The sequence below is a fragment of the Scardinius erythrophthalmus genome (genome assembly GCF_964197995.2).
Source record: "Scardinius erythrophthalmus genome assembly, chromosome: 3".
NCBI classification, from domain to species: Eukaryota; Metazoa; Chordata; class Actinopteri; order Cypriniformes; family Leuciscidae; genus Scardinius; species Scardinius erythrophthalmus.
Window position 1 is genome coordinate 51511149 of NC_138223.1, and position 27635 is coordinate 51538783.

General features: G+C 44.0%; 1 protein-coding gene across 2 annotated transcripts; it reads right to left on the minus strand.

Moving 5' to 3' along the window:
• Nucleotides 1-387: 387 nt before the first annotated feature.
• LOC308688172 (B-cell receptor CD22-like) lies at nt 388-23475 on the minus strand. Of its 2 annotated transcripts, none has more exons than XM_081361093.1 (12): nt 23288-23475; nt 19886-19954; nt 19445-19792; nt 19098-19346; nt 18756-19010; nt 18394-18642; nt 18235-18304; nt 14773-14818; nt 14542-14631; nt 8613-8672; nt 8450-8483; nt 388-757 (listed from the first exon to the last, which is right to left on the minus strand). In XM_081361093.1, the coding sequence occupies exons 2-11, from the start codon at nt 19944-19946 to the stop codon at nt 8463-8465; spliced, it is 1449 nt and encodes a 482-aa protein (XP_081217219.1). In that variant the 5' UTR covers nt 19947-19954; nt 23288-23475; the 3' UTR covers nt 388-757; nt 8450-8462. The 2 variants fall into 2 exon arrangements, with proteins under 2 accessions (XP_081217219.1, XP_081217218.1); XM_081361092.1 differs by having other exon boundaries at nt 389-757; nt 23210-23473.
• Nucleotides 23476-27635: the final 4160 nt, after the last annotated feature.

Genomic DNA, 27635 nt, shown 5'->3' on the forward strand with positions numbered 1-27635 from the left:
ACATTTATGGATCTTTATGAATCATGTAAAATTTTAATGTTGATGTGAAATATGTCATTAAAATGTAACTTTGGCCAACAGTTTTTCAGGATATTTTGCCCTTCAAGCACATAGGAGTTGGTCTTGCATGAGCGACAAAGGGTTCCTGCCTGAAAGGGTTGCAAATAAACTAACTTTCCTTGAAAGGGACTTTGATTATGTTGTATCACCAAAAGGTGAAGTTCCAGTAACTAAAGTCGGCACTTAAAGAGAATTTAAGAATAACTTCACATCCATATTGTGATGCATTTTGTGAAGTGGATTATCAAACAAGTAAAAAAAAAAAAAAATAGTGGGACTTGTTGATTTGATTGTGAAAAGTTGGCATTGCAAGGACCCATGGGTACTAGTATTGACACTAGTAATTTATTGAATAAAGATGACTTCCAAATGTTAAATATTTAAAGTGAACTTAATATTTAAACAGTTATATTTCTACACAGAGCTTAAAAATGTTTAAGTGACAAATAATTACAAAAACTAATAAACAAGCTTTAGCTTTACCTATAAGCAAGTATAATCAACCAAGTCACAATGCATAAAGCAACAATATATTTCCATGATGACATTATTTGCCGGCCACAAGCCTTTGATTTCCACTGAATCCATTGTCATATTTTCCTGTTTCTTTTCAAAACACTCCTGTCAGGCTCCACCCACACAGTTACATGAAGACTGTAATGTTTTGGTGTGTGCCATTATCCAGCACAGCATATTCCTGTAAGAAATTTGACAAAATTAGATCCATTTCTCAAGTTTTGAAATGTTTAAACTGCACACTCATAGGGCCCTATCTTGCACCCAACACTGACGCATGTATTATTCCTATTTTGCACCCGCGCACAGCGGACTTTTCCCTCCACAGACGCACGTCGCTAAACTAGGAAATGCATTTGCGCTCCTGGGGTGGTTCAGCGCAAAGAGGAGGCGTGTTCCGGCGCAAACAATCCCTGGTGATATTTTGCAGGTTTAGAAAACAATTCCGCCACTGACCAGGAAAAACCTCGTCTAAAGCCAGTGGCGCGTTGCGCATGATATTCATATGCTATTTTAAGGGCGCATGCTCAGGCCATAATCAATGTACTTTGATTCTCTCATCTACACAGAAGCAGCAGTTTTCATTTTTGCAAATCGTACATTATTACAATAGATAGATAGATAGATAGTTTATTATAAAAGCATAAATCTAGCTTACACATTTACCCAAATTATACGCCTGTTTAACCGAAGTTAATTTGGGTGGGTTTCTCCATCCCCAATGTCACTTCTCTGTGTTTTACGGCCCTGGCGAGAACGTCGGTCTCCTCGGCTGTGAACCACTCCTGCCGCGCGCCTGGCAAATCCGCCGTTCCAATAGCAATCGCTATGGAAAAAGCGTGTCTGCTCTTAAAGGGAATGTGAGATGTCGCTCTGATTGGTTTATTTCACGTTACGCCCAAACCACATCTATGAATAATGAAGCTACTTCAGACCAACCCATTGTAGATTTGCGTTGGGCGCAAGAGTCATTTATCCCGCCAGTATAATAGCAACAGCGAGTTACTATCTTGAGGCCACGAGATACTATCTTGAGGCCACAAGATAGTTATAATTAATTTTTTTAACAAAATGGGACTAGGGGGGCTCCGTAGTTCTCTTACGAGAGATACTCTCGTACTGCGTAGAATACGCTAGGGGAAAATCCTTTTCCACGAGAATACTGAAGCCAAAAAAATTATCCTTTAATTTTGTATTAATGTAAAACGCGTTGCGGCAGCATACAGACATAGGCGAGGCAGCTCGCGCGCCTATTGGCTGGTCTGCTGGCAACTGCTTAAGCCTATCGAGCGAGACCTAGAGTGACGTCAGACCCAATGAGGGCGCTTCGCGCCCTCTGCGTCACGTCCCGCCGAAACGGGCGTGGCTTAGGTCTATAAATACCGCTCGCAGGCATTATTTCTCTGATTTTTCATCCTTCAGCGAAGCAACTCACATCGCTGGATCCAAGAAGAAGCCGCGCTGTTGAAGGAGCACCTCAGCGGGACGAGTCGAAGAAGCTGCTGGCCGCGCCGCCTTCATCGCCTTCCTGCTGCGCTATCCAGCGCCTATATCCTTTTCATTGCACTGTGTGTGTGTGTTCGCCGGCGCGACTCACACTATCTAAAAGAGCTGCGTCTTTTTCAAGATGCCTGCTTGTGGCTCGTGCAGAGCCGCACTCAGCGACGGGGACCGCCATGTCATCTGCGCTTCCTGCCTGGGTCAAGAACACGCAGCTCTCGCGCTCGCTGATGGCGGCTGCCATCACTGCGAGCTGTTGCCTTTAGCGACTCTGAGGACTCGCTTGGCACTGTTCACCGAGACTGCGCCCACACCTGCTGTTGTGCCGCGCCGTAAGAAGCGCCGCGCTCAGCGGATCCCGGAGCCCTCTCTCAGCCGTCAAAGCTCGCCGGTGCGCCCGCCTGCTTCTCCGGTTTCATCAGCTTCGCTCACGGACGGACAGCGGCCGCGGTCTGCCGCCGCTTCTGTCGATGACGCTGATGAGATCGACGCGCTGCTTCGAGAGGAGGATTCCTGCTCTCTCATAGCATCAGGCAGTGAGGATTGGGCGGGCTCTGAGGACCCCACCCCTCCTGCCCGTGCTTCTACGGGAAAGAGAGCGAGCATTGAGGCGGAGCTCATGCGCGTGCTCACTCAGGCCACGGCGAGCCTCGGCCTCGAGTGGATTACGCCTGAGCAGCCTGCTCATAACCGGCTGGACGGCTACTTCCTGCCTGGGGAGCGCGTTTCACCTGCATCCAAGCCAGCGCACTTTCTTCCTGAGCTTCATGAAGAAGTCGCTAAATCTTGGGACTCCCCTTTTTCGGCCAGGACTCGGTCCTCTGTCTCTTTGGCGTTCTCCGCTGTTGACGACGCAAAGAACAGAGGCTACCACTCCCTGCCGCCGGTTGAAGAGGCTATCGCAGCGCACTTATGCCCGCCCTCCGCTGGACGGCGTGCTAAGATGGCGCTGCCCTCAAAAGCCTGCCGCACGACGTCAACCCTGCTCCGCCGCGCTTTCTCCGCCGCCGGGCAGGCCGCGTCAGCGTTGCACACCATGGCCACGCTTCAGATATACCAGGCCGATCTCCTCCGCCAGCTGGACGAGAAAGGACCTGACGCAATCTGTGTGCCGGACTTGAGGAGCGCTACAGACCTCGCTCTTCGCGCCACCAAGTCAGCAGCACAGGCCATCGGACGGAGCATGGCCTCGCTCACCGTGTCTGAGAGACATCTGTGGCTTACGCTCTCTGACATGTCTGAGTCGGAGCGCACCGCGTTCCTCGACGCGCCGCTTTCCCCTGCCGGCCTCTTCGGAACCTCGGTCAAAGATTTCGCCGATAGGTTCGCTGAGGTGCAGAAAGCGACCCAGGCCATGAAGCACTTCCTCCCGAAGCGCTCCAGTTCTGCAGCAGGCCGTGCGAAACCGTCTGCTCAGAGCTCACAGCCTAAGCCTCCGCCCGCCGCCTCCTCTTCTCAACGCCGCCAAGCCCAGAGCTCGAGACCGCGCTCTCGCTCATCCGGCCGCCGCCCCGCCCCGCGTGGCCCGCGGCAGAAGGTTGTGTTGAAGCCAGAGGCCCCGAAATCATCCTAGCACGCCTAGGAAAGCGACGGTGTCCAAGTCCCGCTGCGGCCGGACTTCCACCAAAGCTTGCCGCTCGTCCAGTTCCAGGAAATGTGACTGGTCCAGCGTATTTAGCAGCCAACAAGCCGGTTCCATTACCCGCTTGCCTGCACACAAAAGCCGTTTTTACGGCTACCCAGATAAATCCCTTAAAGAGTGTATTTTCTGGTGTCCCGGCCACGGCCGACGGTGTTTCATGTGTAGAAAAAATGCCCGCTACTCAGCGCCCATTCCTACACACAAGCACAGCCCTTCACACAGGGCGCGCGCACATAAAATCGACTCAGATCGATTGCGCTTCAAATGTAGCAAAAGTGCCCACTACCCAGTGCCCACTAACGCTACTTCCCACATGTCTCACGGTCCCTGTGAATACAGGACCCGTATGCATATGCTCTGCTCACGCGAGCAATGCTGTAAAGGTGGTGTACGTGCCCGCCGCTCCGCGCCCACGCCCACACACAGACATGAAACTAGCCCAGCCCTCCTCCTCTCAGCTAAACACTGCGGAGGAGTCGAGCGCGGGCATTCTGCCCGCTGTTATCAGCGCGCCCCCTGCCTCAGATGTCATGAGCGCGACGCTTATGTCACAGCACACAAAAGCCGCTGTATCGCGAGCCGATCAGAGCGCGCTTCGCATCCGGCCCCTAGCTACTCGCGCACCTGCGTGGGAAAAGCTTCCCGGGGTTTCGAGATGGGTGCTGAACATCATAAAAGGAGGCTATTCGCTGCAGTTTCGCCGACGCCCTCGCCGCTTCATGGCGCGCGTCGAGACCACGGTAGAATCGAAAGTAGCCCATCTACTTCGAGCCGAGATTTTGAAACTGTTGAGCAAAGGGGCTATAGAACCCCTATCTCAAGCTCAAAGCGAGGGGGGGCTTTACAGCAGATACTTCCTGGTGCCCAAAAAAGACGGGGGTCTCAGACCCATACTAGATCTGCGGCAGTTGAACAGAGCGCTTATGAAGCGCCAGTTCAGGATGCTCACAACCAGAAAAATCCTCGCGCACGTCCGCCAGGGGGACTGGTTTGTGTCAATAGATCTAAAAGACGCGTATTTTCAAATACAGATAGCGTCACGTCACAGGCGATTTTTGAGATTCGCCTTCGAGGGCCAGGCATATCAGTACACAGTCCTGCCTTTCGGCTTGTCCCTGGCACCCCGTACATTTACGAAGTGCATGGACGCAGCGCTCGCACCCCTCAGATTACGGGGCATACGAGTGCTGAACTATCTGGACGACTGGCTGATTCTAGCCCAATCTCACTCAGAGCTCGTAGAGCACAGGACCATTTTACTCGATCACCTCGAGAATCTCGGTCTCGCAGTGAATTGGGAGAAGAGCTCACTTTTCCCCAGACAGATTATATCTTTTCTGGGAATAGAGCTGAACTCGCTGCTAATGACAGCACGCCTGTCATCTCAGCGCACACTAGACATTCGTCGCGCAGCCGGCGCGTTCCGCTGCGGCGCGATAGTCCCTCTCAAAGCCTTTCAAAGGATGCTCGGCCTGATGGCCTCAGCATCTTCAGTTCTCCAGTTGGGCCTTCTGCGCATGCGCCCACTGCAGTTCTGGCTCAGAAAGAGAGTACCACGCTCAGCGTGGGCCTCCGGTCAGCTTCGCGTCAAGGTCAATCGAGCATGCATTGCAGCTTTGAAACCTTGGGAGGCAAAAGACTGGTACCAATCAGGTGTAAGCCTGGGGACTTCCTCGAGAGTGATGGTGGTGTCCACGGACGCATCCACCTCGGGATGGGGAGCGCTGCTCGAGGGCAGACCGTTTTTTGGCCTATGGTCAAAGCGGGAGAAGCTCTTACATATCAACTGCCTCGAAATGTTGGCAGTGAGCAAAGCGCTCACGCGCTTTTGTCCCCTCATACAGGGGCACCACGTGCTAATACGTTCAGACAACGTCTCAGTGGTGTCCTACATAAATCGCCAGGGCGGCCTCAGGTCCCTGACTCTGTACAGGCTAACCAGGCGCCTCCTGATATGGGCCCGCAGCAACCTGCTCTCGCTGAGAGCAGCGCACGTGCCAGGGCTCCTAAACATAGGACCAGACAGACTGTCCAGGAACCAAGTTCCGACAGGAGAATGGTCTTTGCACCCACAGACAGTCCAGCTGCTGTGGAAGAAATTCGGCAGAGCGGAAGTAGACCTGTTCGCGTCTCAGGAAAACGCTCACTGTCCAGAATTTTTCTCGAAGAGCAAGGACGCGCTGACCCACGAGTGGCCTCGCCGTCCTCTCTACGCTTTTTCCCCCCGTCTCCCTCCTGACTCAGGTGATAGAACGGGTCAGGGAAGAAGGATGCTCAGTGCTGCTTGTAGCCCCACTTTGGATGAGCCAACCTTGGTTCCCAATCGCGATGCAGTTAGCAAGCACCGCCCCGTGGCCAGTGCCTCTGAGGAGGGATCTCCTCTCTCAAGCCAACGGCTCGATTTGGCATCCTCACCCAGAGCTGTGGTCCCTCCATGTGTGGGCCATCAACGGGTACCCGCTGACCTCCCACAGGGAGTGCTAAACACTATCACACAGGCCAGAGCTCCGTCTACGCGACGTCTCTATGCCTCAAAATGGTCAGTGTTCTCTAGCTGGTGCACAGCTCGTGGTGTGTCACCCCTGTATTGCGGTGTGACGGAGGTTCTTTCCTTCCTACAGGAGCTGTTGGATAAGGGCAGGTCCCCTTCCACGCTCAAAGTCTATGTAGCGGCCATAGCAGTGTTCTCTTCTACCACGCTCGGCCAGTCTATTGGAAGGAATGATTTAGTTATTCGCTTCCTTCGTGGAGCTAAGAGACTGAATCCTCCCAGACCTCCCACAGTCCCTATATGGGACCTTTCTACGGTACTGGAAGCCATGAAAGGTCATCCATTTGAGCCCTTGCAGGAGATTGATCTTAAACACCTGTCTTTCAAGACGGCGTTTCTTCTGGCTCTCGCTTCAGTGAAGCGCATAGGGGACTTACACGCGCTCTCAGTAAGCGCGACGTGCATGGAATTTGGGCCGAATGACTCTAGAGTTATACTCAAACCTAAGCACGGTTATGTTCCTAAATCCCTCAATACACCGTTCAGAGCACAGGTCATTTCCCTGTCTGCCCTGCCGGTCACTGAAGGAAATATGTACGAAAGCTCCCTTTGCCCAGTCAGGGCGTTAAGAGCTTATGTGTCTCGCTCGTCTGTTTTCAGACAGACGGAGCAGCTATTTGTTTCGTTCAGCGGACGTTCTAAGGGACAAGCCGCTTCGAAACAGACCCTATCCAGATGGGTAGTGGACGCGATAGCGCTAGCTTACACAACCAAGGGCATGCAGTGCCCGCTGGGTGTCAAAGCGCACTCCACGAGAAGCATGGCTTCATCGTGGGCATGGTCAAGTGGGATTGCCTTGCAAGATATTTGTATGGCGGCAGGCTGGGCCTCTCCGTCTACATTTATAAGGTTTTACAACCTAGAGGTTCCCGCACTACAGGCCAGACTACTGTCGGTCTAGTATGGCCAAAATCTCATAGCTGGCGCTGTCAGTTATGCAGCTATTGAGTATTGCAATCCTTGCTCTATGCTGCTATAAGGAAGATAGTGGCTAACCCCCCTTTCTTCCAGGATTCCCTGTGGGTCCCCTGGGTGATTATGTACTGTATGAACTCTGGGCTGTCGCCCTTGAGTCTATGGTATCAGATCCCAGCACGCACGGCGTTTTACAGTAGGTTCCCCTAGCGTATTCTACGCAGTACGAGAGTATCTCTCGTAAGAGAACGTACTCGGTTACTAACGTAACCTCGGTTCTCTCTAGAGAGAGGAACGAGTACTGCGTATCCTGCCGTGCCTGCACGCGCTCTGGTTGCTTCGACTGTGAAAAACCAGAGAAATAATGCCTGCGAGCGGTATTTATAGACCTAAGCCACGCCCGTTTCGGCGGGACGTGACGCAGAGGGCGCGAAGCGCCCTCATTGGGTCTGACGTCACTCTAGGTCTCGCTCGATAGGCTTAAGCAGTTGCCAGCAGACCAGCCAATAGGCGCGCGAGCTGCCTCGCCTATGTCTGTATGCTGCCGCAACGCGTTTTACATTAATACAAAATTAAAGGATAATTTTTTTGGCTTCAGTATTCTCGTGGAAAAGGATTTTCCCCTAGCGTATTCTACGCAGTACTCGTTCCTCTCTCTAGAGAGAACCGAGGTTACGTTAGTAACCGAGTACGTTATCACATAACTGTCTAAGTTATGTATTTCAGAAATGTAGCCTATTTTTTTATTTAAACAATGTAGAGCATTTAATGCAGATACAATGAGCTCATTGAAGTAATGAATACTACTGAAGAAATGATTATGACATTAAGAAAATATAGCATTGGTGCATGTTGACTCAGAGTTTGCTGAATCTGACTAGATTTTTCTCTAGCATGTAATGCACTTTAATATTTATTATGCTGTTAATCTGCTGTATTGAATGACAGAAAAGTGTGGAAGACATGTACTTTGTACAAGAGCCTATTTTTTTCTGCCTTTCATTTGAAACATAAACAACAATACTGATGATTAAGATTGAAAACATTCTAAATGAAGTAAGCTTCATACATGATAAAGCATAAAGTAAATACACACTTCAGTGATTACAAACTTTGCATCAATTCATTAACCTTTTACTTCCATTTTCACCAAGGCATCCATCTATAAAATTGTCCTTAATATACTTCAGTTATACGTCATGACACTCCTGTCAATCATTCAGGGCTCCTCCCACAAAGAGATGCATTAAGGATGTAATATTTACTGTGTCCAAAACACTACATCCTCTTCTTGTTAGGCTGAATAAGAAAGAAAGAAAGTAAAAACTTTAATACTGAACTATTTAAATAAAAGCATCAACAACATGTGTCAAGAGGAAAGGCTAATAGATTGGGTTTTGTCTCTATCTAGTGGGTATTCTTACTTACTGGAAGATTTTCATAAAGAGACGAGTCCAGTTCGGGTTTACAATCATCAAGTTGAGTAGCCTTTATGAATGAAGACAAAGTAAAAACAGGAGTGTGTTATTTATATTCCCATATATAGACATTTTCACAGTGACATTAATCCGTGTATCATTCGTTCAGTCGTTTTTTGATTTAATATTGAAAGTAGAAAAATGAGAAAAGCTTTTTATTTTTTTCCAAAAGGACGAAAAACAAGAATTCAGCTTGATTTTTCGTTCTGAGGTAGAAAAATTAATTATAAACAGCTTGAATATTCGAATTCTACACGTGTGCGGGAATGAAACGTCTCGGGTTACTGGATGTAACCCTGGTTCCCCGAGAGAGGGGAACGAGACGCTGCGTCTAATATAAACGCTACGGGGAATGCCTTCGGCATGCGTTATCTGAAGTCACTATACAACTATTCCAATCTGGATTGGTGTGCGTCATCGTGCGTCATGACGTTGCATGTGACGGTGACCCGGACGCTATATAAGGGTCACAGGAACAAGGAAATGACAGCTTCGAAAAAGGTTCAAAGCAGCTGTTCTCAGGGCGCCCCGAAGGTGGGGAGAGGGGACGCAGCGTCTCGTTCCCCTCTCTCGGGGAACCAGGGTTACATCCAGTAACCCGAGACGTTCCCCTTCATTACGGGGAACTCCCGCTGCGTCTAATATAAACGCTACGGGGAACGAGTACCAGCTAGCCCCCACCGAGAACAGGCGCCCCTGGTGTGAAACATCTGGCACACTCAAGAGCACTAAAGCGAGGGAGAGTGAAAGATCCAACTGTTCTAAGAATTTTATTCTTTCTTGTTTGGTGTACAAAGGGAAGGCTGCATCAACAACCTCGATATTAAGGTCCAAGTATATAGGCCTGATTAATGACAGGCAGAACACTTAACTCCTAACACCTTTTTAGTGGATCATCTCTGGAAGCCTAAGAGGCTCTCTTGCTTACACCGCACATGCAACGAAGGATGAAGAGCCTGAGGAATTTTTAGAATAGCCTCTGGTACCTTGGTTACCGGGGAGAAATATCTCAAAGAAAGCTAACAAACTCCCATTTAATACCCTATATAGATATACTCTGCGGAGCCGAATAAAGGCTCTAAGCAATTTAATATGATAGCCTGCAGAGATAGGGTTCATCCAGATTTTGACGCAGCATACAGAGGCAGAAAGCACTCTGAAGGTGAGGATCATTGCTAAGGACAGGGGAGAATTTATAGAACCCACTATACTAAGAATTTTATTCTTGTCTTTTTTGGTGTAAGAAAAAGGCTGAGTTAACAGCCTCAGAAGTGAGGTCCAATATATACATATGCCTAAAAAGGCAGGACACTGACTCCAAGGCACCATTAGTGGATAACCCTAAAAGCCTAGAAGGCTCTCCTGTCACACTTATAGCAACGAAGGATGAAGAGCCAGAGGAAATCATAAGATAGCCTCCGGTACCCTTATTGGTGACCGGGGAAATTTCCTACTAGAAAGCTAACAGATTTCCAAAATATGTAGATTTTCTTTTAATCTAACATATATACACGTATCCCGCAGAACCGACAGGGGCTTTTCTTTCCACAGACCTGTCAGCCTGCAAAGATAACAGGATTCATCCTAGAAGGCTACAGGGAAATATGGAGGTCATGGGACGACCCGGGTGGACCACCCTGAGAGCATACGGAGGCCGTAGGCGCCATAGCGGCTCTGAGCGTGGACGAGAGGTCCCGATTAGAGTATAGAAGAATCCCAGTACTGAAGCCATAGGGCAGTAAAAGGCTGGGTCCAGCTAACTCAATTAAAACTTCCTGAGCCGGGGAGTTCTGGAGGTAGCTGATCTGATGACCTCGGCCACCAGATCACCCTATTCGAGAAGGCCAGTGTGGTTTTTCGAGAATAATATCTACTCAAAATCCTCTGACCCTCTCCAGAACTCCAGGGAGTAGAGCGACCGGGGGAAAAGGCGTACAGACGTTGCCTCGGCCACGTCTGTACCATGGCCTCCAGACCCAACGGGGCTGGATGCGAGAGAGAGAACCAGAGCGGGCAATGAGAATTCTCATGAGAAGCGAATAAATCTACCTCCGCCTGGCCGAACTTCTCCCATATAAGCTCCACCACCTCGGGGTGGAGCCTCCATTCCCCTGGCCTGGGCCCCAGGTATATACATAGCCCTCACAGAGAGAAATTTGTCCTTAGACAAAAATAGAATATGAGGGGCCAATTTGCACAGAGGACGAGACCTCAAGCCCCCCTGATGGTTGATATAGAAAACCACCGATATATTATCAGACCCAATAAGGACCTGATGGCCTCTGAGGTCTGGAGGGAAATGCCTGAGGGCAAAGAATACTGCCAGCATCTCCAGGCAACTGATGTGCCATGAGAGGTGATGGTCCTTCCAGACCCCGCGGGTGTACCGGCCCTCCATGACCGCACCCCAGCCCCTGCGGGAAGCATCCGTGGTCAGAATTTTTCTGGGACACGAAGCTCCAAGCACCTGGCCTTGGGACAGGAACCGTATGTCTTTCCATATGACTAGAGAACGAAGGTACCTGGACGTAACTCTAATCATACGGAAGGGGTTGCCCCTTGGGGAAAACCCCCTGGTCCCGAGCCACCACTGTAGGGCCCCATAAGGCCCAAAATTCCTTGAAAATGTTTGACAGTGATGGCCTGGCCTAACCTGATAGCTCTAACTGCAGCCACGATACTTTAAATACGTGGCTGGGTCAAGTGAACTTGCATAGATTGCGAGTCCCACTCAGCTCCAAGAAATTTTATTCTTTTAAGAGGAGACAGAGAACTTTTCTTGACATTGAGCCTTAGCCCCAAGCACTGAAGATGACGCAAAACAACATCTCGATGTTGGATTGCTAGCGTCTCTGGTTCTGCCAGAATAAGCCAGTCATCTAATAATTTAGGATGCGGTTCCCCTGAAGTCTCAGTGGAGCAAGGGCAGCATCCATACAGAAAGTGCAAGGGGATAGAGTTAGGCCGAAAGGAAGAACCCTATATTGGTAAGCTTTTCCCCCCAAAAGCGAACCTAAGGAACTTCCTATGATAATGGATGATGAAGTTATGAAAAATAAGCATCCATGAGATCTATTGTCACAAACCAGTCTTCAGATCTGATTTGCTGAATGATACTGGGTATAGTGAACATATTGAAACTAAATCTCCTCAAAGATTTATTCAATACTCTAAGATCTACAATAGGATGAAGTCCACCATCCTTTTTCGGAACAATGAAGTAACGGCTGTAAAAACCTGAATCCCTCTCCTGATTAGAGGCAATTTCTATTGCTTTTGCTAAAAGAGATTCAACTTCATTTTCAATCACCTGGCGCTGATGTGAGAAAACCAGTGTGTGAAATACCCCGTTAAAATCGGGTGGTCTTACTTTAAACTGGATTCTATATCCTTTAACTATACCCAGGGTCCATTTAGATATATTCGGAAGGCCTGACCAGGCGTCTAAACAATCTACAAGAGGAATCAATTTCTCTGGGTTAGTCTCAGGTGATATAATGTGCTTATCGGTGGTCTGAAGCAGTTTACTGGCAGGACGTAACCGATGAATAATCTAATAAGGAGATCAGTCCCTCGAGACTGACCTCAGGTTTTGAGATTCGGTGACCTGAAGCGATAGATCAGCAGGAACTAACCGAAAATAACATGAAGTGCCCATAAGGGTCCGCGTTTTTACGCCAGGACCTCATAGTTTATTTATTTATTTTTTCTTAGCCCGAAAGGCAGTCCTCAGACCTGACTTCGGGGCTTTTTTTTTATTTTTATGAGAACGTCTCCTCTGACCCCGAGCCCTGTACAGGGGGAAGGGGAGGGGAAGAGGTGACTTCCCAGAATATGAGGAGCTGGTGACTGTCCCCGGGGGACCTGGACTACCATATGTAGGTATGCATTTTTTTTTTTTTTTTTGACATGCCGCCATATAAGCCTTCCCTACCAAATTCGAGATAATATTTATATTAGCTCCACTTTAATTTTGGAGGGACGTGTCTGAGTCATCAGAGGTAATACGATATCTGGGAGAAATATTCTTCTACCCCCTGCATCATTAAATTCCCCTTTAATTTTCTTCTTCAATTATTCCACAATCTCAGTACCTCAGTATGGAGATCGTTTGAAAAAGGAAGACTCTGACACAAGGATTTTGACTGGGTTTGCAGGAAGCACTCTTTTTAGACGCTTCCTTCTTATTAAATTACCAAACATTTAATTTCATTACAGCCCCAGTCTTTCTCCAGCAACTCCTCATAATGTGGTGAATATTCGTGGTTCAGTGTTGATAGTATCTGACTCCTCAGAATCAAATAAATCAAACACCGGGTCTTTAACACGGTCGGAAGAAGCCGCAGTGACGCGGGCTTCCGAACCGTGCGCGAGACCTGTAAACACTGCTCCACGTGCGAACCCAATGCAAACAGACAACGCGCTGCCTCGACAGACGCGAGCTGATGCACTAGGAACGCAAGCCTATTTTATTCTTTTTAAACAGGCTCAGGCGGGAGCGGAAGAGTAAACTCAGAGTCTACACCCTGCAGACCTGTAATCTACGCGCTGCCTCGGCAAACGCGAGATCCGAGCCACTATAGATTCTGTATTGCAATGCAGACATTAATCTACGCGCTGCCTCGGCAAACGCGAGATTAGTCACAGAATCTTTATTGCAGAGTAGCCGTAATCTACACGCTGCCTCGGCAAACGCGAGATCCGAGCCACTATAGATTCTGTATTGCAATGCAGACATAAACCTACGCGCTGCCTCGGCAAATGCGAGATCCCAGTCACAGAATCCTTTCAGTTTGCACAAAATAGACAGTGCCCTCGAGAACTGTCCGTGCAAGCTCCGCTCACAACCCAACACCACAAAGCAAGTGTGCGCCATCCTTGCTTCTTTAATTTTTCTTAAATCAAGGAGACGCACACTGCCTTCGCCATAGTAGATTTGACAGACAACACCAAATAAGACGTACAGTTTGACATAGAACGCTGCTGAAGAACAGAAGCTGTCATTTCCTTGTTCCTGTGACCCTTATATAGCGTCCGGGTCACCGTCACATGCAACGTCATGACGCACGATGACGCACACCAATCCAGATTGGAATAGTTGTATAGTGACTTCAGATAACGCATGCCGAAGGCATTCCCCGTAGCGTTTATATTAGACGCAGTGGGAGTTCCCCGTAACGAAGGGGAACGCCCCTTTCCTCTGATTTGTCAGCCGAAGATCAAACTGATCCGTCATCAGTTCTTCCTCAGTTCTGCACTGCAGAATAAGAGTCCTCCGCTGCTGCTGCTGCTGATGTGCGGATTCTTATCTCGTTTTATTGCAACTACATTTCATCTTTTTCTAATCAAACAACCAGACTAACAAATGGCTTGACACAACCCGTACCGGGGAAGAGCCTAGACTGGGCTTTCTTCTGTGTAGATATAAATTCACCTACGCTTTGCATCAGTTTGGTATGGCAGGGTAAATGACGGCTGTTAGCATGGTCTCCCTCGCCCAGTAAGTTTTAAAAAAAGACATAATTAATTGTAAATGAAATATTTTAAACACTAATACAAAAAGGAAAGAATAATGCATTGACTAGCCTATATAATAGGCCTAACGTTCACGCATGAACTGTCATTCAGACTTACTATCTAACTACAGGAGAACAGAGATATTAAAATACATACTAATACAATGAATTCTTGTTTTTCGTTTTTTTTTTTTTGGAAAACATTATAAAATGAAAAAGGAACTCTTTTCTCATTTTTCTGCTTTCAATATTAAATTAAAAAATGACTGAACGAATTAACACTGATTGACATTGAGTGTTTGAGTGTTTAATTCCTTTTGGCTAAAGGTGAAGAGAGTTTAGTCTTCTGTAGGAAACACTTACCATTACATTCTCATACACAAGATCACTCAATTCAACATCATAAGCGTTACGTCTGTCATGATGAGGTCTGGAATGATTCATCTTTGCCATCTTTGAAAAAACAGAATGAAGAGAAAATAAATAACGTCTATAAACAACTCACTAGAAAAAGACTCTGCTACATTCAGACTTTCAATCATTTAGATACAAATTAATTTCCCTGATCAGTAAACTTCTGATAATGTTTCTCACCTGAGACTCCTGTGTGTCATTTCTCTTTTTCATCCTCCTGATTCCCCTTTAAAGACAGTGATTTGACACAATTACAACTAATCAGAATTTATTTACACAGCTATGAGTAAAGAGATTTATCTATAGCCCATCCTATAGATAAATCTCTTTACTCATAGCTGTGTAAATATGTGTTTTGAATGTGATGAAATGTGGTGTATCTTCAGGATTTGCTGCAGTAATGATGTGAGCTTCAGACTTCGTTATTCAATAATTTGGAAAGTTTGCCGTGGCTCACGTTAGATATGTTTTATAATAAATTATGTTCCCATAATTGATTGTTGTCTAAAGGTACAATATGAAAGAATTTTGGATCAAAATATCCAAAAACCACTTGCACAATGTTATATATTTCAATTGTGTACTTCCATTATCCTAAATGTGTACAAGAATTTGTAAATTCAGAGAAATTCACAATTTTAAAAAGTGCCCGTCCCTGTTCACTTGTCGCCTGTCAATGACGTATTATCCGCGTTATCCCTGGTTTCCGCTTGTACTGCCATAGTAGCCATGGCAACAGATGTGGGCAATGCTCACGCTGTTGTTGGTTCATTCAAACCTTATGGACTATGGCAAGCAGACTTTGGGACAAAAGGAGAACTAAAACGAGGATCAATATCAGTGTGGCGTTTACAAGATCCCGAGAGCTCCACGTCCACGACGAACTTCGACTTGACAGAGACACCGCACTTGCACGTACTTTATTAGACAGGTGAGCAAATGTACATAAAACTAATCAATGTTATATAGCTCAACATGATGAAATGTTAGAATATGATTAGTATGTTATTCTAATGTTGATCTAGCTCACTGCTAGTCTCATTTAGCAAACAAACTGACAGAATAATATTATGATTTTCAACACACTCAAATGCTGTTTAGTATGATAGTGTAACGTTAGACCAAGTGAAACAGCGCTGCATTACCTCACAAGTTTAATTCATCAAATAAACTGACCTGTGTGAGTAGTAATTCTGCACTTGCGGGTAAGTTAGTTCGATATAATTAAAAGTCCTTATTCCTTTTTATCCACAGGACTCGCGTGTGGAGCTGATATCTGTCTCTCATTAGAAATCGAGCCCTGCTTCATACCACAGTCATGTTAAAAACATGAATGCATTCACTCATCCATAAACATTATTAGATCTATCAGCATGACAGCAAGTCCCATTATTCCGCTTATCACTGCGTCATCAACCAACGCCTTTGTTATTGTAAGAGGTTAGCGACCCCTAGTGGCGAAAACAAATTACATATTGTAGCTTTAAAGCAATGATCATTTAATCGATTAATCGTTGACCTCTTAATTCCGAAGCTGGGGGTGCTACTATGGGTATGTTTACACGACAACGATATACTTAAAATGGAGAAGTTTTTCCTTTGAGTTTTCCACGTACAGACAGCACCATTGTCAAAACGGTCCCCATTCACACGGATCCGCGAAAACGACTAAAAACGCTGTATTCTGCTGCCAGGCCATTAGATGGCGATGAAACACTGTAGACTAAACATGTAATACGTATCAGTATCGTCTTCACAAATTCGTGTTTTTGTTGTTTTCAACCCGTTTTCAAAAGTTTGCGTTTGCAGGCACCTAAAACTTGGCTTGGCTTTAAGCTTGGCTTTACAATGAATATAGGGAATATGACTATCACTTAACAAAAAATAATTGCTTTACATGAAAATTTTATCCTTGAAAGACAGATAGCAGAATACAACAAGCATATTTGTTTAAGTTAGAGTCCAAAAGTATTTGTATGAAAAAGCACAGCAGATGCACATGTAAACAGAATACACGTGATTCTTTTGGGCCACGTTTTGGTTTGTAACTTCATGAAACATTAGTAAACCATAGTAGATCACACATCTATATTTAGAGCATGTGATCTCTAACAACTCAAACACAACATAAGACAATGCGTAGATCACAGAGTTACATTGATTGACATGCAGCTTGGCTAAAGCTATAGGACTTCCGGGATCCGATCGAGTCACGATCATGACGTAGTGTTTTCCAACGCATTTGAAAGTTCGGCTAATGGAAACTGGATCTTGGGTGTAGTGGGTGGGTATAGTGGACACAGATGATGTGTAAAGACTAGGAATGTGACTGTGAGGACATTTTTCCACCAGTTAATCGACGTGTTACAACACCATGAGACACAACCATCCTCTAACCGTATACATACTGGGAACTATATTCTCAGAAGGCGAAGCACTGCTACTTGGGCGGAGTTGAGGCCCAAGTAGCAGTGCTTCCCAAAGTTCTTTTAAACCTAATGCTAATAGGGAACCTGCAAAGGATTAGTTGCGTTTTTCATTAAGGATAATAATTAACTATTTAAAAGCGAGGAGCAAAAGAGGGAAAAACTCCAACGTCCCACACCCTCGTGATATTAACGTGACCTTGTTATTCGTACACACTGTGACTATACAAATCACAACATGTAAATAGGAAAATGTTGGCGTTATTTTGTCACTTATTGGAATTAGTATGCTAGCTGGAGCCGTTTACCTTCAGTCTTTGTGCTAAGGTAGGCTAGCGGTGGTCAGGCAGAGTTAGGGCACACACGGAGATGAGAAGGGTATGCATGGACTTATCTAACGCTGGGGGATACGGTGAATAAGCTAAAGTCCCAAAAAGTCGGCGTGTTCCTTTAAATCCTAAATATTGCCAAATAGGTGCTTTTACATTTCGCTTTGAAACCAAATCTTCCGCCATCGTCTTGTCAGTCAGCTCCTCACTCTCGTGATAAATGACTCCTGCTGCTGATCTGTGCTGAGATTCTCGTTCGGCTCACGCTGCATTGAGAAGACACGTTCAGTTTTTAATTGTAGTGTCTGTTCTCTAACTGAACTAAATGATTTTTACTATAAAACATCAAAATGACGTTGGGGGGGGGGTGGTGCTGCTATGGGCAAGTGATGTGACTGTTGCGGCTAAACAACGGTAACACCGACAATCACAGCAAGCCTAGTTAGAGACCAATTAGACACTGTTTTACAGCAGGAGCACGCTAAGATTGGTTTGTCGCTCAGATTGATGGGTCTTTATTTAATATGCATTATAGAATAGGAGCACACAGTGAAACACATTAGAAACATCTTATGTTCAGTAAAATCACTTGTTTGAAGAGTTTGTTAATCCCTGGTTAAATATGTTCTGAAATAAACGCCTAGCCTACCTAACCCATTTAATGGCTTGAATACATTAATACATTTAGAAAACATAACTACTGCAGGCTCGCTTCATGTTTACCTCTAATGAAGACCTTGCTTATTCAACCATCGATACGTTTTTTTTTTTTTTACAGATTAAATAACTAAATAATTGACAATTAAGCTATTGTTGATTAATTGTTAGCATGAATTCACAACCTTCTGACTCATTCACACACACAAGACCACAGACACACGTTTTACCAAATCAGCATCATGATGATCACTGCAGCTCCACAAATAACTCCTATGGATATGTATATCACCAGACTTCCTAATAGCACAAATGTATAAAACATCAAAAAAAAATAAATAATTTGCTTCACTTTAGAAAGAGTAATGTAAGTGTATGAGCCGCTCTACCTTTAACAGTGACAGTTACAGCGTCTGATCTCTGAGATCCATGTTGATTGTGAGCCTGACAGTAGAAGCGTCCACTCTGTAGTGCACTGAAACTCTGTCCAGATCCAACAGCTGAGGTTTCATTCTCCTTAAACCAGCTGAAGTTCAGAGCAGGAGGGTTTGAGTCACTGATGCAGTTCAGAGTCACTGAATCTCCCTCCACTATTACACCAGATCCACTCATCAACACTGAGGCGTTCCTGGGTGGGTCTAATAACAATCACCAAATTATTTAAGACCTCTTACACATTTTTAAAATGACAAATATGAACCAAATTAATCAAAACAGAGAATTAGCATCTTATATTTTATAATAAACTCACACATGACGTTTAAAGTCACAGCATTAGAGTATTTCTCTCCATGTTCATTGATGGACTTGCACTTGTATGTTTTACTGTCATCAGAGCTGATCTTTGAGATGTTGTAGATTCTTCCAGATCCTACAATTGTTCTTCCTTTAATCCAGCTGATTTCTGCAGGAGGGTTTGAGTCACTGATGCAGTTCAGAGTCACTGAATCTCCCTCAACTATTACACCAGATGGACTTATCAACACTGAGACGTTCTTTGGAGGGTCTAAAAGGGACAAAAATTAAAACCTTGAATAAATTCATTCAGACACAATCTTCAAATTTTAAAAGATACAAATGAATCTGTACTCACACATGACATTGAGCTGAACATCAGGAGAGATGTGAGTGTGTCCGTCTACAGCACAGCTATATCTGCCTGAATCCTCTCTTCTGACTGACTGCAGCAGGAGTTCATTGTTTCTGTCTCTTCTCTCAGTTAATGGCTGTGAGTTTCTGTACCAGATGAATGTTGCTCTGTCAGTCAGAGCGCAGCTGCTTTTACATCTCAGAGTGACTGAATCTCCCTCTGTCACTCTCTCAGGAGACTCCACCTGAAGATCTGAACACAACACACACATTATATCTAGTGCTGCTGTCATACACTGATTATTATTCAACATAATGCACAGAAGAAGAGATAAACCTCATCAAACTCACCTGTGACAGTAAGAGTCACTCCTGGAGCACCAATCCATTTCACATTAGATTTATCAGTGATGAATCTGAAATAGTACTTGTGTGAATCCTTCAGTGTCACATGACTCAGTCTGACGGTGCAGTTCTGCTGTTTATCTCCCAGATACTGAAGCCTCTGACTGTATTCAGGGTCATTAGACAGATCTGGATGCTCTCCATTAACTTTTTCCAGTGTTTTGGTCCAGAACACTTTCATGATCTGACGTCCAGTAGGGTATGTATAAGTGCAGTTCATTATCACTGTTGAGTCATTTACTGCACAGATGTGTGAAGGACTGTAAATCACACCCTCTTTCTGACTACAAACCCCTAAAAAAAGTTAATCCTGAACAAATTAGCAGAAGTTTGTGCAGAAAAACTGCAGAATGCAAAAATTCCTGAGCAAGGGTTGCAGAGACTCACCGTGAATCATGAGGAGAAAGATCAGAGGAAGAGGAGGAGCCATTCTGACTGACGTCACCATAGCAACATCTGCAACAAATATACAGTGGCTTATTTTCAACTTTAATGTCAGCTTGAAACATAACAACAAATACTACTTTATTTATCAAAGAACATGACAGCAACAGTAATTTTTGCACTGCATGAGTTTGTAACTGTCCAACGTCTTTCACTTCCCCGTTTTGACTGACAGCCCATCATAGACAGTAGGACCCTGCCAGAACGATGGCCTTTAATTTCTGTTGTAAACTTTTTCAGCAAAACCAGGAGACGTTTGGGATCACGTTCAAGAAGTTATTCTTTATTGAGGACGTTTCTGCAGTTCTTCCAAACAGTCTGACTAACTTAACTTTACATGGTTTTCTTACAGGCATTTCAGTGACTTCCCCAAATGGTATAAACACAAATGGTCACGAGAACTAAGACTATATGTAACATTCACACACACAGTTCAACTCTTAGTTGGAAGATCAAAGACTAACAAAACCCCTGACTATTACAATGTTTAGACAGCTGACTTAAAGCTGACTTGCATTAAAGAGTAAATTAAATTTGATATTCCACATTTCCTACTGAGAAACTATTATAAAGCACCTTAGTTGACTTTTGTATCAGTGCATTGCTAATGTTTACAAAACATACTCTGGAGCTTGTTGTCACTCTGGTGAATATGCAGGATTAAGACCTGTTCACACCGGGACGAATTTCGCGCGCGATATTCGCAGACGTTTAACGCCTCGTGACTAAACAAAGGGCGCCAATGTGAGTGTGCACACCGACGTGAAAAACGCGTAAAAGCGTCATTTTTTAAAAAACGCCTCGGGCTCGTTTTTTTGGTTTGACGCGCCGTTTCAAAAACTATACGACCAATGAGATTGCCGCTTTTGCTCACGTGTCTGGAGCTTGTGAAGTTACAGTAAAACACAACTTGGGGGCGCTCAAACACAAAACGATCTTGCCAAGCACACATACATAACAGTGAAGAAGATATACGTCAAGTAGCGTCTACACTGCCGGGAAGAAATAAGACGAGGAAGATGCAAGGCAAGATGAATGTAGAGCTGCTGGTCTCGCTGGTGTCGGAACATAAAGAACTATATGACAAACACGACAGCGACTACAAAAATCTTGATAAAAGAGAACTGTTATGGAGTGGTATGTGTACCGGGGTATTTCTGTTTTACATTAAGCGCCATCTAATGTCAGGGAATGAATTTGCATGTTCACTCGGCTCATCGTCAGCGAAAATCGATTGGGTGTCAACACAAAAAACGCGTTGAAAAACGCTGGCGAATAACACGCGCCGATATTCGTCCCGGTGTGTAGGGTGCTTTATTTTTAAAATCCAATATATAAGTCTTTTTTAAAATATATAAGTCTTGGGTATAAATCTTTATAATCTATCTTCATTATATAGACATCTGTTATGTAAAATATTAAAAAGGATTTTTTTATCAATTTGTTTTTCGCCAACAAATCACTTCTTGAGAAAACAAATTTGTGCTATTGGACTTTTGATTTTAAACCATATAGTTACTGAGACACAGCCCTGTGACAACTAGCCCCAACCAGTCTCCCATAAATCCCCCACACTTAAGATATTTAACAGAACAGTTATAAAATCATGCTCTTACCCGTTTCACCAACACCAGTGACCAGTGACAGCACTACGAATGATCAGGATGAAACCAGTATTGTTGTTTTCACACACTGAATGACACGTGATTAACACACTATATTTTAATATGAGCTTATGACACACCAACTAGTGCAGATCGAGCAGAGGAAGTATCATAGATCTCGACGCAATCCAGACACAGTCAGGCAGTAAGTAATCCAGACACGAGCAGGAATAGTAGACTAGAGAAATGCTGATGAAAGCAAGACGGCAAGACGTGAACACCAGAACGATCTGACAATGAACACAGCAAACACAAGGCTACATATAGGGAACGGTGACCAACTATCCTGTTATTGAAACTGCTGGATCCGGGATTGTAAAACACTGGGAGGAATTGCAGTGGCAGTGACGACAAAAACACATTTCATCTCCAGCATCGGCAAATGTGCATTTGACAAACCTCCAATTTACTGATTTATTAATAGCAATCTGGAAGTTAAATAAAGAACTTAAAACACGCCAATAAAGCAGAATTGATTAAAACTACTAAGATTTTTATTCAGTCAGTGGCCTTGTTCTTCTTGGATGATCACGTCTCTAAACATGGTCAAAAATACAGTTTCCTCTTTGGTGGGTAAGAAAACCAAACTTGTGAATCTCTGACAGCCTCATCACAGTGTGATCACATGACCTTCATACGCCAATAAGAGACGCTGAGGGACATCACACCCAGGAGGAAGAGGAAATCAGCTTAAAATCAGCAAAGTGATTCTCAGAAATGGAAAGAGGGAAATGAATGCATATGCAATCCAGGACGATGGATCTGACAGAGCTATCCTCCTCCACAGTGCAGCTCAGCAGTTGGGCCTCAAAGGTCAACCTGAAGACCTTCTGTTTCGAACAGTCAGGCAGCAGTTAAGTAAGTGGAGAAATAATGGCAGACGTACGTACAATTAAAGGATTTGCATCGGATCCAGACTGGACCAGGATGTCGTGGAACTCCTGGAAAGGAAGACCGTAAGAGTCGAGGTGGATGGTGTAAAGCGATATGCAACCCTTCTCTTGCGTGTCAAGAACATGGCCAAACTCAGAGCAGCCAAAGAGGCAGTAGGGCTGGGCGATACGTCCGCGATAATTAATGCGATATGGCTCAGCTTGTCAGTGAACTACAGCTCTGTGTAGTAAATGCCGCTCCATTTGAAAGCAGGTGATGACGATTTACTACTAATCAAGGAACCGGCTTTACTGACGAGATGCGCATAACAATGTCATGCGATATATCGGCCAGCCCTAACCGTGATTCTTTTTTCTTGAAATTAATTTATTGAGTTTGATGGGACTCTATAAGATCATCTTCACTAAAACTCTTAGTCTCACTTCCTCTTTTGTGTGTTGATAAGAGGCCTGCGAACTGCTTTAAACCTTTATACAAATCCTGACCTGACAGAAGCTGTATCCTGTACAACACAGACATTTGCTTTTTCTTGTTCCATAATGCTTTAAGAGAACCACAAATTACCACTTTATAATTCAGGAAAACCAAGGAGGAGATTGGTTGCAACTGGGAAAGGGATTTGTCATTCCACTGCACATATGGCAATAATCTAGATTGAAGGCCAACTGCACTGCATACGTGTTAAATTAAAACTAGCAATAATACTCGCCTCTAAACTTGGAGTAATGGTAATGGAGGGATCGAAGGCTCGCAATATAAGTTTGTAGAGTTCTAGCTGCAAACTTACAACCGGTGTGACCAGTGTTCTAGCGTCATCTCTTCAGGCTCCGCACTGACAGCTGCATTTAGAGGGTCTGCGAAGAGGTCTATGCTTTCTAGGATGCATTGACAAGGAGGCATTAAATCACTCTTGAGGTTTTTTGAAGAGCTGCATGGAACAACACTGTATTCAGCTTGTTTATATCAGGAACACACTTACTCGTGTGTAACTTGTGCATTCAGTACTCCTTGAGTCCCCCTGGTGGGCTGGATAGAACAACACAACTTTTACAATACCCTAACAGATGCAAGGCTGGATGATGTGAAAGACCTGGAAGTGAATTCTGAACTGCTCTTGTAGACTTTCAATTTCTTTTCTGTACTTGGCGAAACACATCTTGCATTTGGGAGCATCTTTGCACATCTCCTCGCAGGCAGTTTTTGCCGGATTGGACGAAAATCTGCTGTGAAAAAGGTTAGGGTTATGTTGGAAAGCGTTCATATGTGCATAGAGGTCTGAAACAGTCTGAGACCGACCTTGTAACTGTGTGTTCAGATAATTCAGATGCGCAGTCATATAATCTGTGAGGAAGGCCATGTCACAAATACATTCTGGATCCCATAGTTTGCTGCTGTAAGCGCTTGTTTAAATGTGGAAATCAACTGATCAGACAGTATTTGCAACTGTTGTTGTCTCATCTCTTACTGAATTGGGCTCAACACCCTTGGATGATGATATCTCACAGCTAAATAATGCGCTGGCTATTAACCTGGATTTATTTGCTCCTTGCAAGGTCCGTGAAATCAAGTATACTTGCCTTACTAATTCTGTTTGAACTGTTTTCATTGTCGTAGAAGGAATAAGTTGAAACATAAATTGCTGTATATTAAGGACTTTTTTTATAGAAATGTTGTTGTTTCGAACAACAACAAGATTGCGAGTGTAATTTTGTGCAGTAATCCTTATATTAATAATCTTAGTTTGATCTATTTTTTTCTCTCTAGCAATATCTAAGTGTAATGGTCTTTAACATTTGTTATGCTGTTATTCTTGATTTATTGAATGACAGAAAAGTGTGGAGTTTTACACTAGAGCCTATTTTTTTCTGCCTTTTATTGGAAACATGTACAATACCGATACTCACGGTCAAAAACATTAATAATCTCAATGAAGTAAAATTCATACATGATAAAAAAGCATAAAGAGAAACACAACCTAGTGATTACACAGTTTTACATAAATCATTAACCGTTTACTTTCATTATCACACATCCATCTATAAAACGATCCCTTAATTACTTCAGTCACGCGTCATCATGGCACTCCTGTCAATCATTCAGGGCTCCTCCCACAAAGAGATGTATAAAGGCTGTAATATTTACTGTGTCCAAAACACTACAGCCTCTTCTTGTTAGTCTAAATAAGAAAGAAAGAAAGTGAAAACATTAATATTGAAATATTTAAATAAAAGCATCAACAACATGTGTCAAGAGGAAAGGCTAATAGATTGGGTTTTGTCTCTATCTAGTGGGTATTTTTACTTACTGGAAGATTTTCATACAGAGACGAGTCCAGTTGGGGTTTACAATCATCAAGTTGAGCAGTCTTTATGAATGAAGACAAAGTAAAAACAGGAGTGTGTTATTTAAATTCCCATATTATTAGTCAATATAGATATTTCCACACTGGCTAAAGGTGAAGAGAGTTTAGTCTTCTGTAGGAAACACTTACAACACTTACCGTTACATTCTCATACACAGGCTCACTCAATTCAATATCATAAGCGTTGTGTCTGTCATGATCAGGTCTGGAATGATTCATCTTTGCCATTAAAGAAAAAACAGAATAAAGAGAAAATAAATAATGTCTATAAACAACTCACTAGAAAAAGTCACTAATTCAGACTTTCACTTTTAGTTACAAATAAATTTAGTAAACTACTGAACACCAAATTATTTCTTTCTCACCTGAGATTCCTGTGTGTCATTTCTCTGTTTCATCCTCCTGGTTCCCCTTTAAAGACAATGATTTGAAACAATTACACCCAATCAGAACCTATTTGATGATTAATGCACAGTTATGATTTTAACTAATGGTATTTGTCTGGGACATGGCACTGCCACTTTGAATGTGATGAAATCTGGTCTATCTTAGTAGCTGTCAGTGTGGAAATGTAGGATGGGAAATTTTGCCTTAGTTCACGTTCATCATGACGTCTCACTGAATTAACAACTTTCTTATTCAGTCATTCATTCACACACACAAGAAAGTACCACAAACACACATCTTACCAAATCACTAACATCGTAATGATCACTGCAGCTCCACAAACCCCTCCAATGGATATGTATAATATCACCAGACGTCCTGCAACTGAGACAAAAGAGTAAAACATCTGAACAGATTCATTTGAGTCACTATAGAAAGAGTAATGTAAGTATATGAGCCGCTCTACCTTTAACAGTGACAGTTACAGTGTCTGATCTCTGAGATCCATGTTGATTGTGAGCCTGACAGTAGAAGCGTCCACTCTGTAGTGCACTGAAACTCTGTTCAGATCCAACAGCTGAGGTTTCATTCTCCTTAAACCAGCTGAAGTTCAGAGCAGGAGGGTTTGAGTCACTGATGCAGTTCAGAGTCACTGAATCTCCCTCCACTATTACACCAGATCCATTCATCAACACTGAGACGTTCCTGGGAGGGTCTAAAAAGGACAAAAATGAAAACCATAAATCATCTAATTCAAACACAATCTCCTAATTTTACAAAGAATAAATTAATCTGTACTCACACGTGACATTGATCTGAACAGCAGGAGAGATGTGAGTGTGTCCGTCTACAGCACAGCTATATCTGCCTGAATCCTCTCTTCTGACTGACTGCAGCAGGAGTTCATTGTTTCTGTCTCTTCTCTCAGTTAATGGCTGTGAGTTTCTGTACCAGATGAATGTTGCTCTGTCAGTCAGAGCGCAGCTGCTTTTACATCTCAGAGTGACTGAATCTCCCTCTGTCACTCTCTCAGGAGACTCCACCTGAAGATCTGAACACAACACACACATTATATCTAGTGCTGCTGTCATACACTGATTATTATTCAACATAATGCACAGAAGAAGAGATAAACCTCATCAAACTCACCTGTGACAGAAAGAGTCACTCCTGGATAACCCATATATTTTCCATCTTTATCAGTGATGAATCTGAAATAGTACATGTGTGAATCCTTCAGTGTCACATGACTCAGTCTGACGGTGCAGTTCTGCTGTTTATCTCCCAGATAGTGAAGCCTCTGACTGTATTCAGGGTCCTCAACACTCAAGGGCTCAACACCCTTTATAGACTTTTTGGTCCAGAACGCTTTCATGATATGATGTCCAGTAGGGTATTTATAAGTGCATCTCATTATCACTGTTGAGTCCTTTAGTGCACAGATGTGTGAAGGACTGTAACTCACACCCCAATCATCACTAGAAACCCCTGAAACACAGAATTCATCTCGAACAATTTAGCAGCAGCTTGTGCATATAAAATTGCAGTATCAAATTTATCTTGAGTGTTTCTGAAGTGTTGCATTGACTAACCATGAATCATGAGAAGAACGATCAGAGGAAGAGGAGGAGCCATTCTGAGTGATGTCACTATCAACACCTACAACAAATGTACAGTGGCTTATTTTTGAACTTTAAGGGACAGTTACATACAGTGGGTACGGAAAGTATTCATACCGCCGGTAAATATGATCAAAAATGGCTGTAAAAAATAAATCTTTCATTCAGAAATTTGATCTTTCATGGAGTACTTTTTATCCTTGTGTGCACCAAACCCATCTAGCATGTTTGCTGCCAAAAAGCTCTTTTTTTAGTTTCATCTGACCACAGAACCCTGTGTTGTTTGAAGTTCCAGTCGTGTCTGACAACTGAATTTGCTGGAGTTTGTTTTTGGATGAGCGAGGAGCATTTTTCTTGAAACCCTCCCAAACAACATGTGGTGATGTAGGGGTTGTTTGATGTTTTTTTTTTTTAGGCTTTCTGACCCTCAAGACTCAACTAATCTCTGCAATTCTCCATCTGTGATCCTTGGAGAGTCTTTGGCCACTCAAACTATCCTCCTCACCGTCCATTAAGACAATATAGACACACGTCCTCTTCCTGGCAGATTCGTAACATTTTTACTTGATTATAACTTTTTAATTATTGCCCTGATGGTCAAAATGGGGATTTTCAATTATTTAGATATTTTCTTACAGCCACTTTCTATTTTGTGAAGCTCAACAATCTTTTGCTGCAAATCAGAACTATATTCTTTGGTTTTACTCATTGTGATGGATGATTAAGGGGATTTGGCCTTTGTGTTTCCTCATATTTAAAATCCTGTG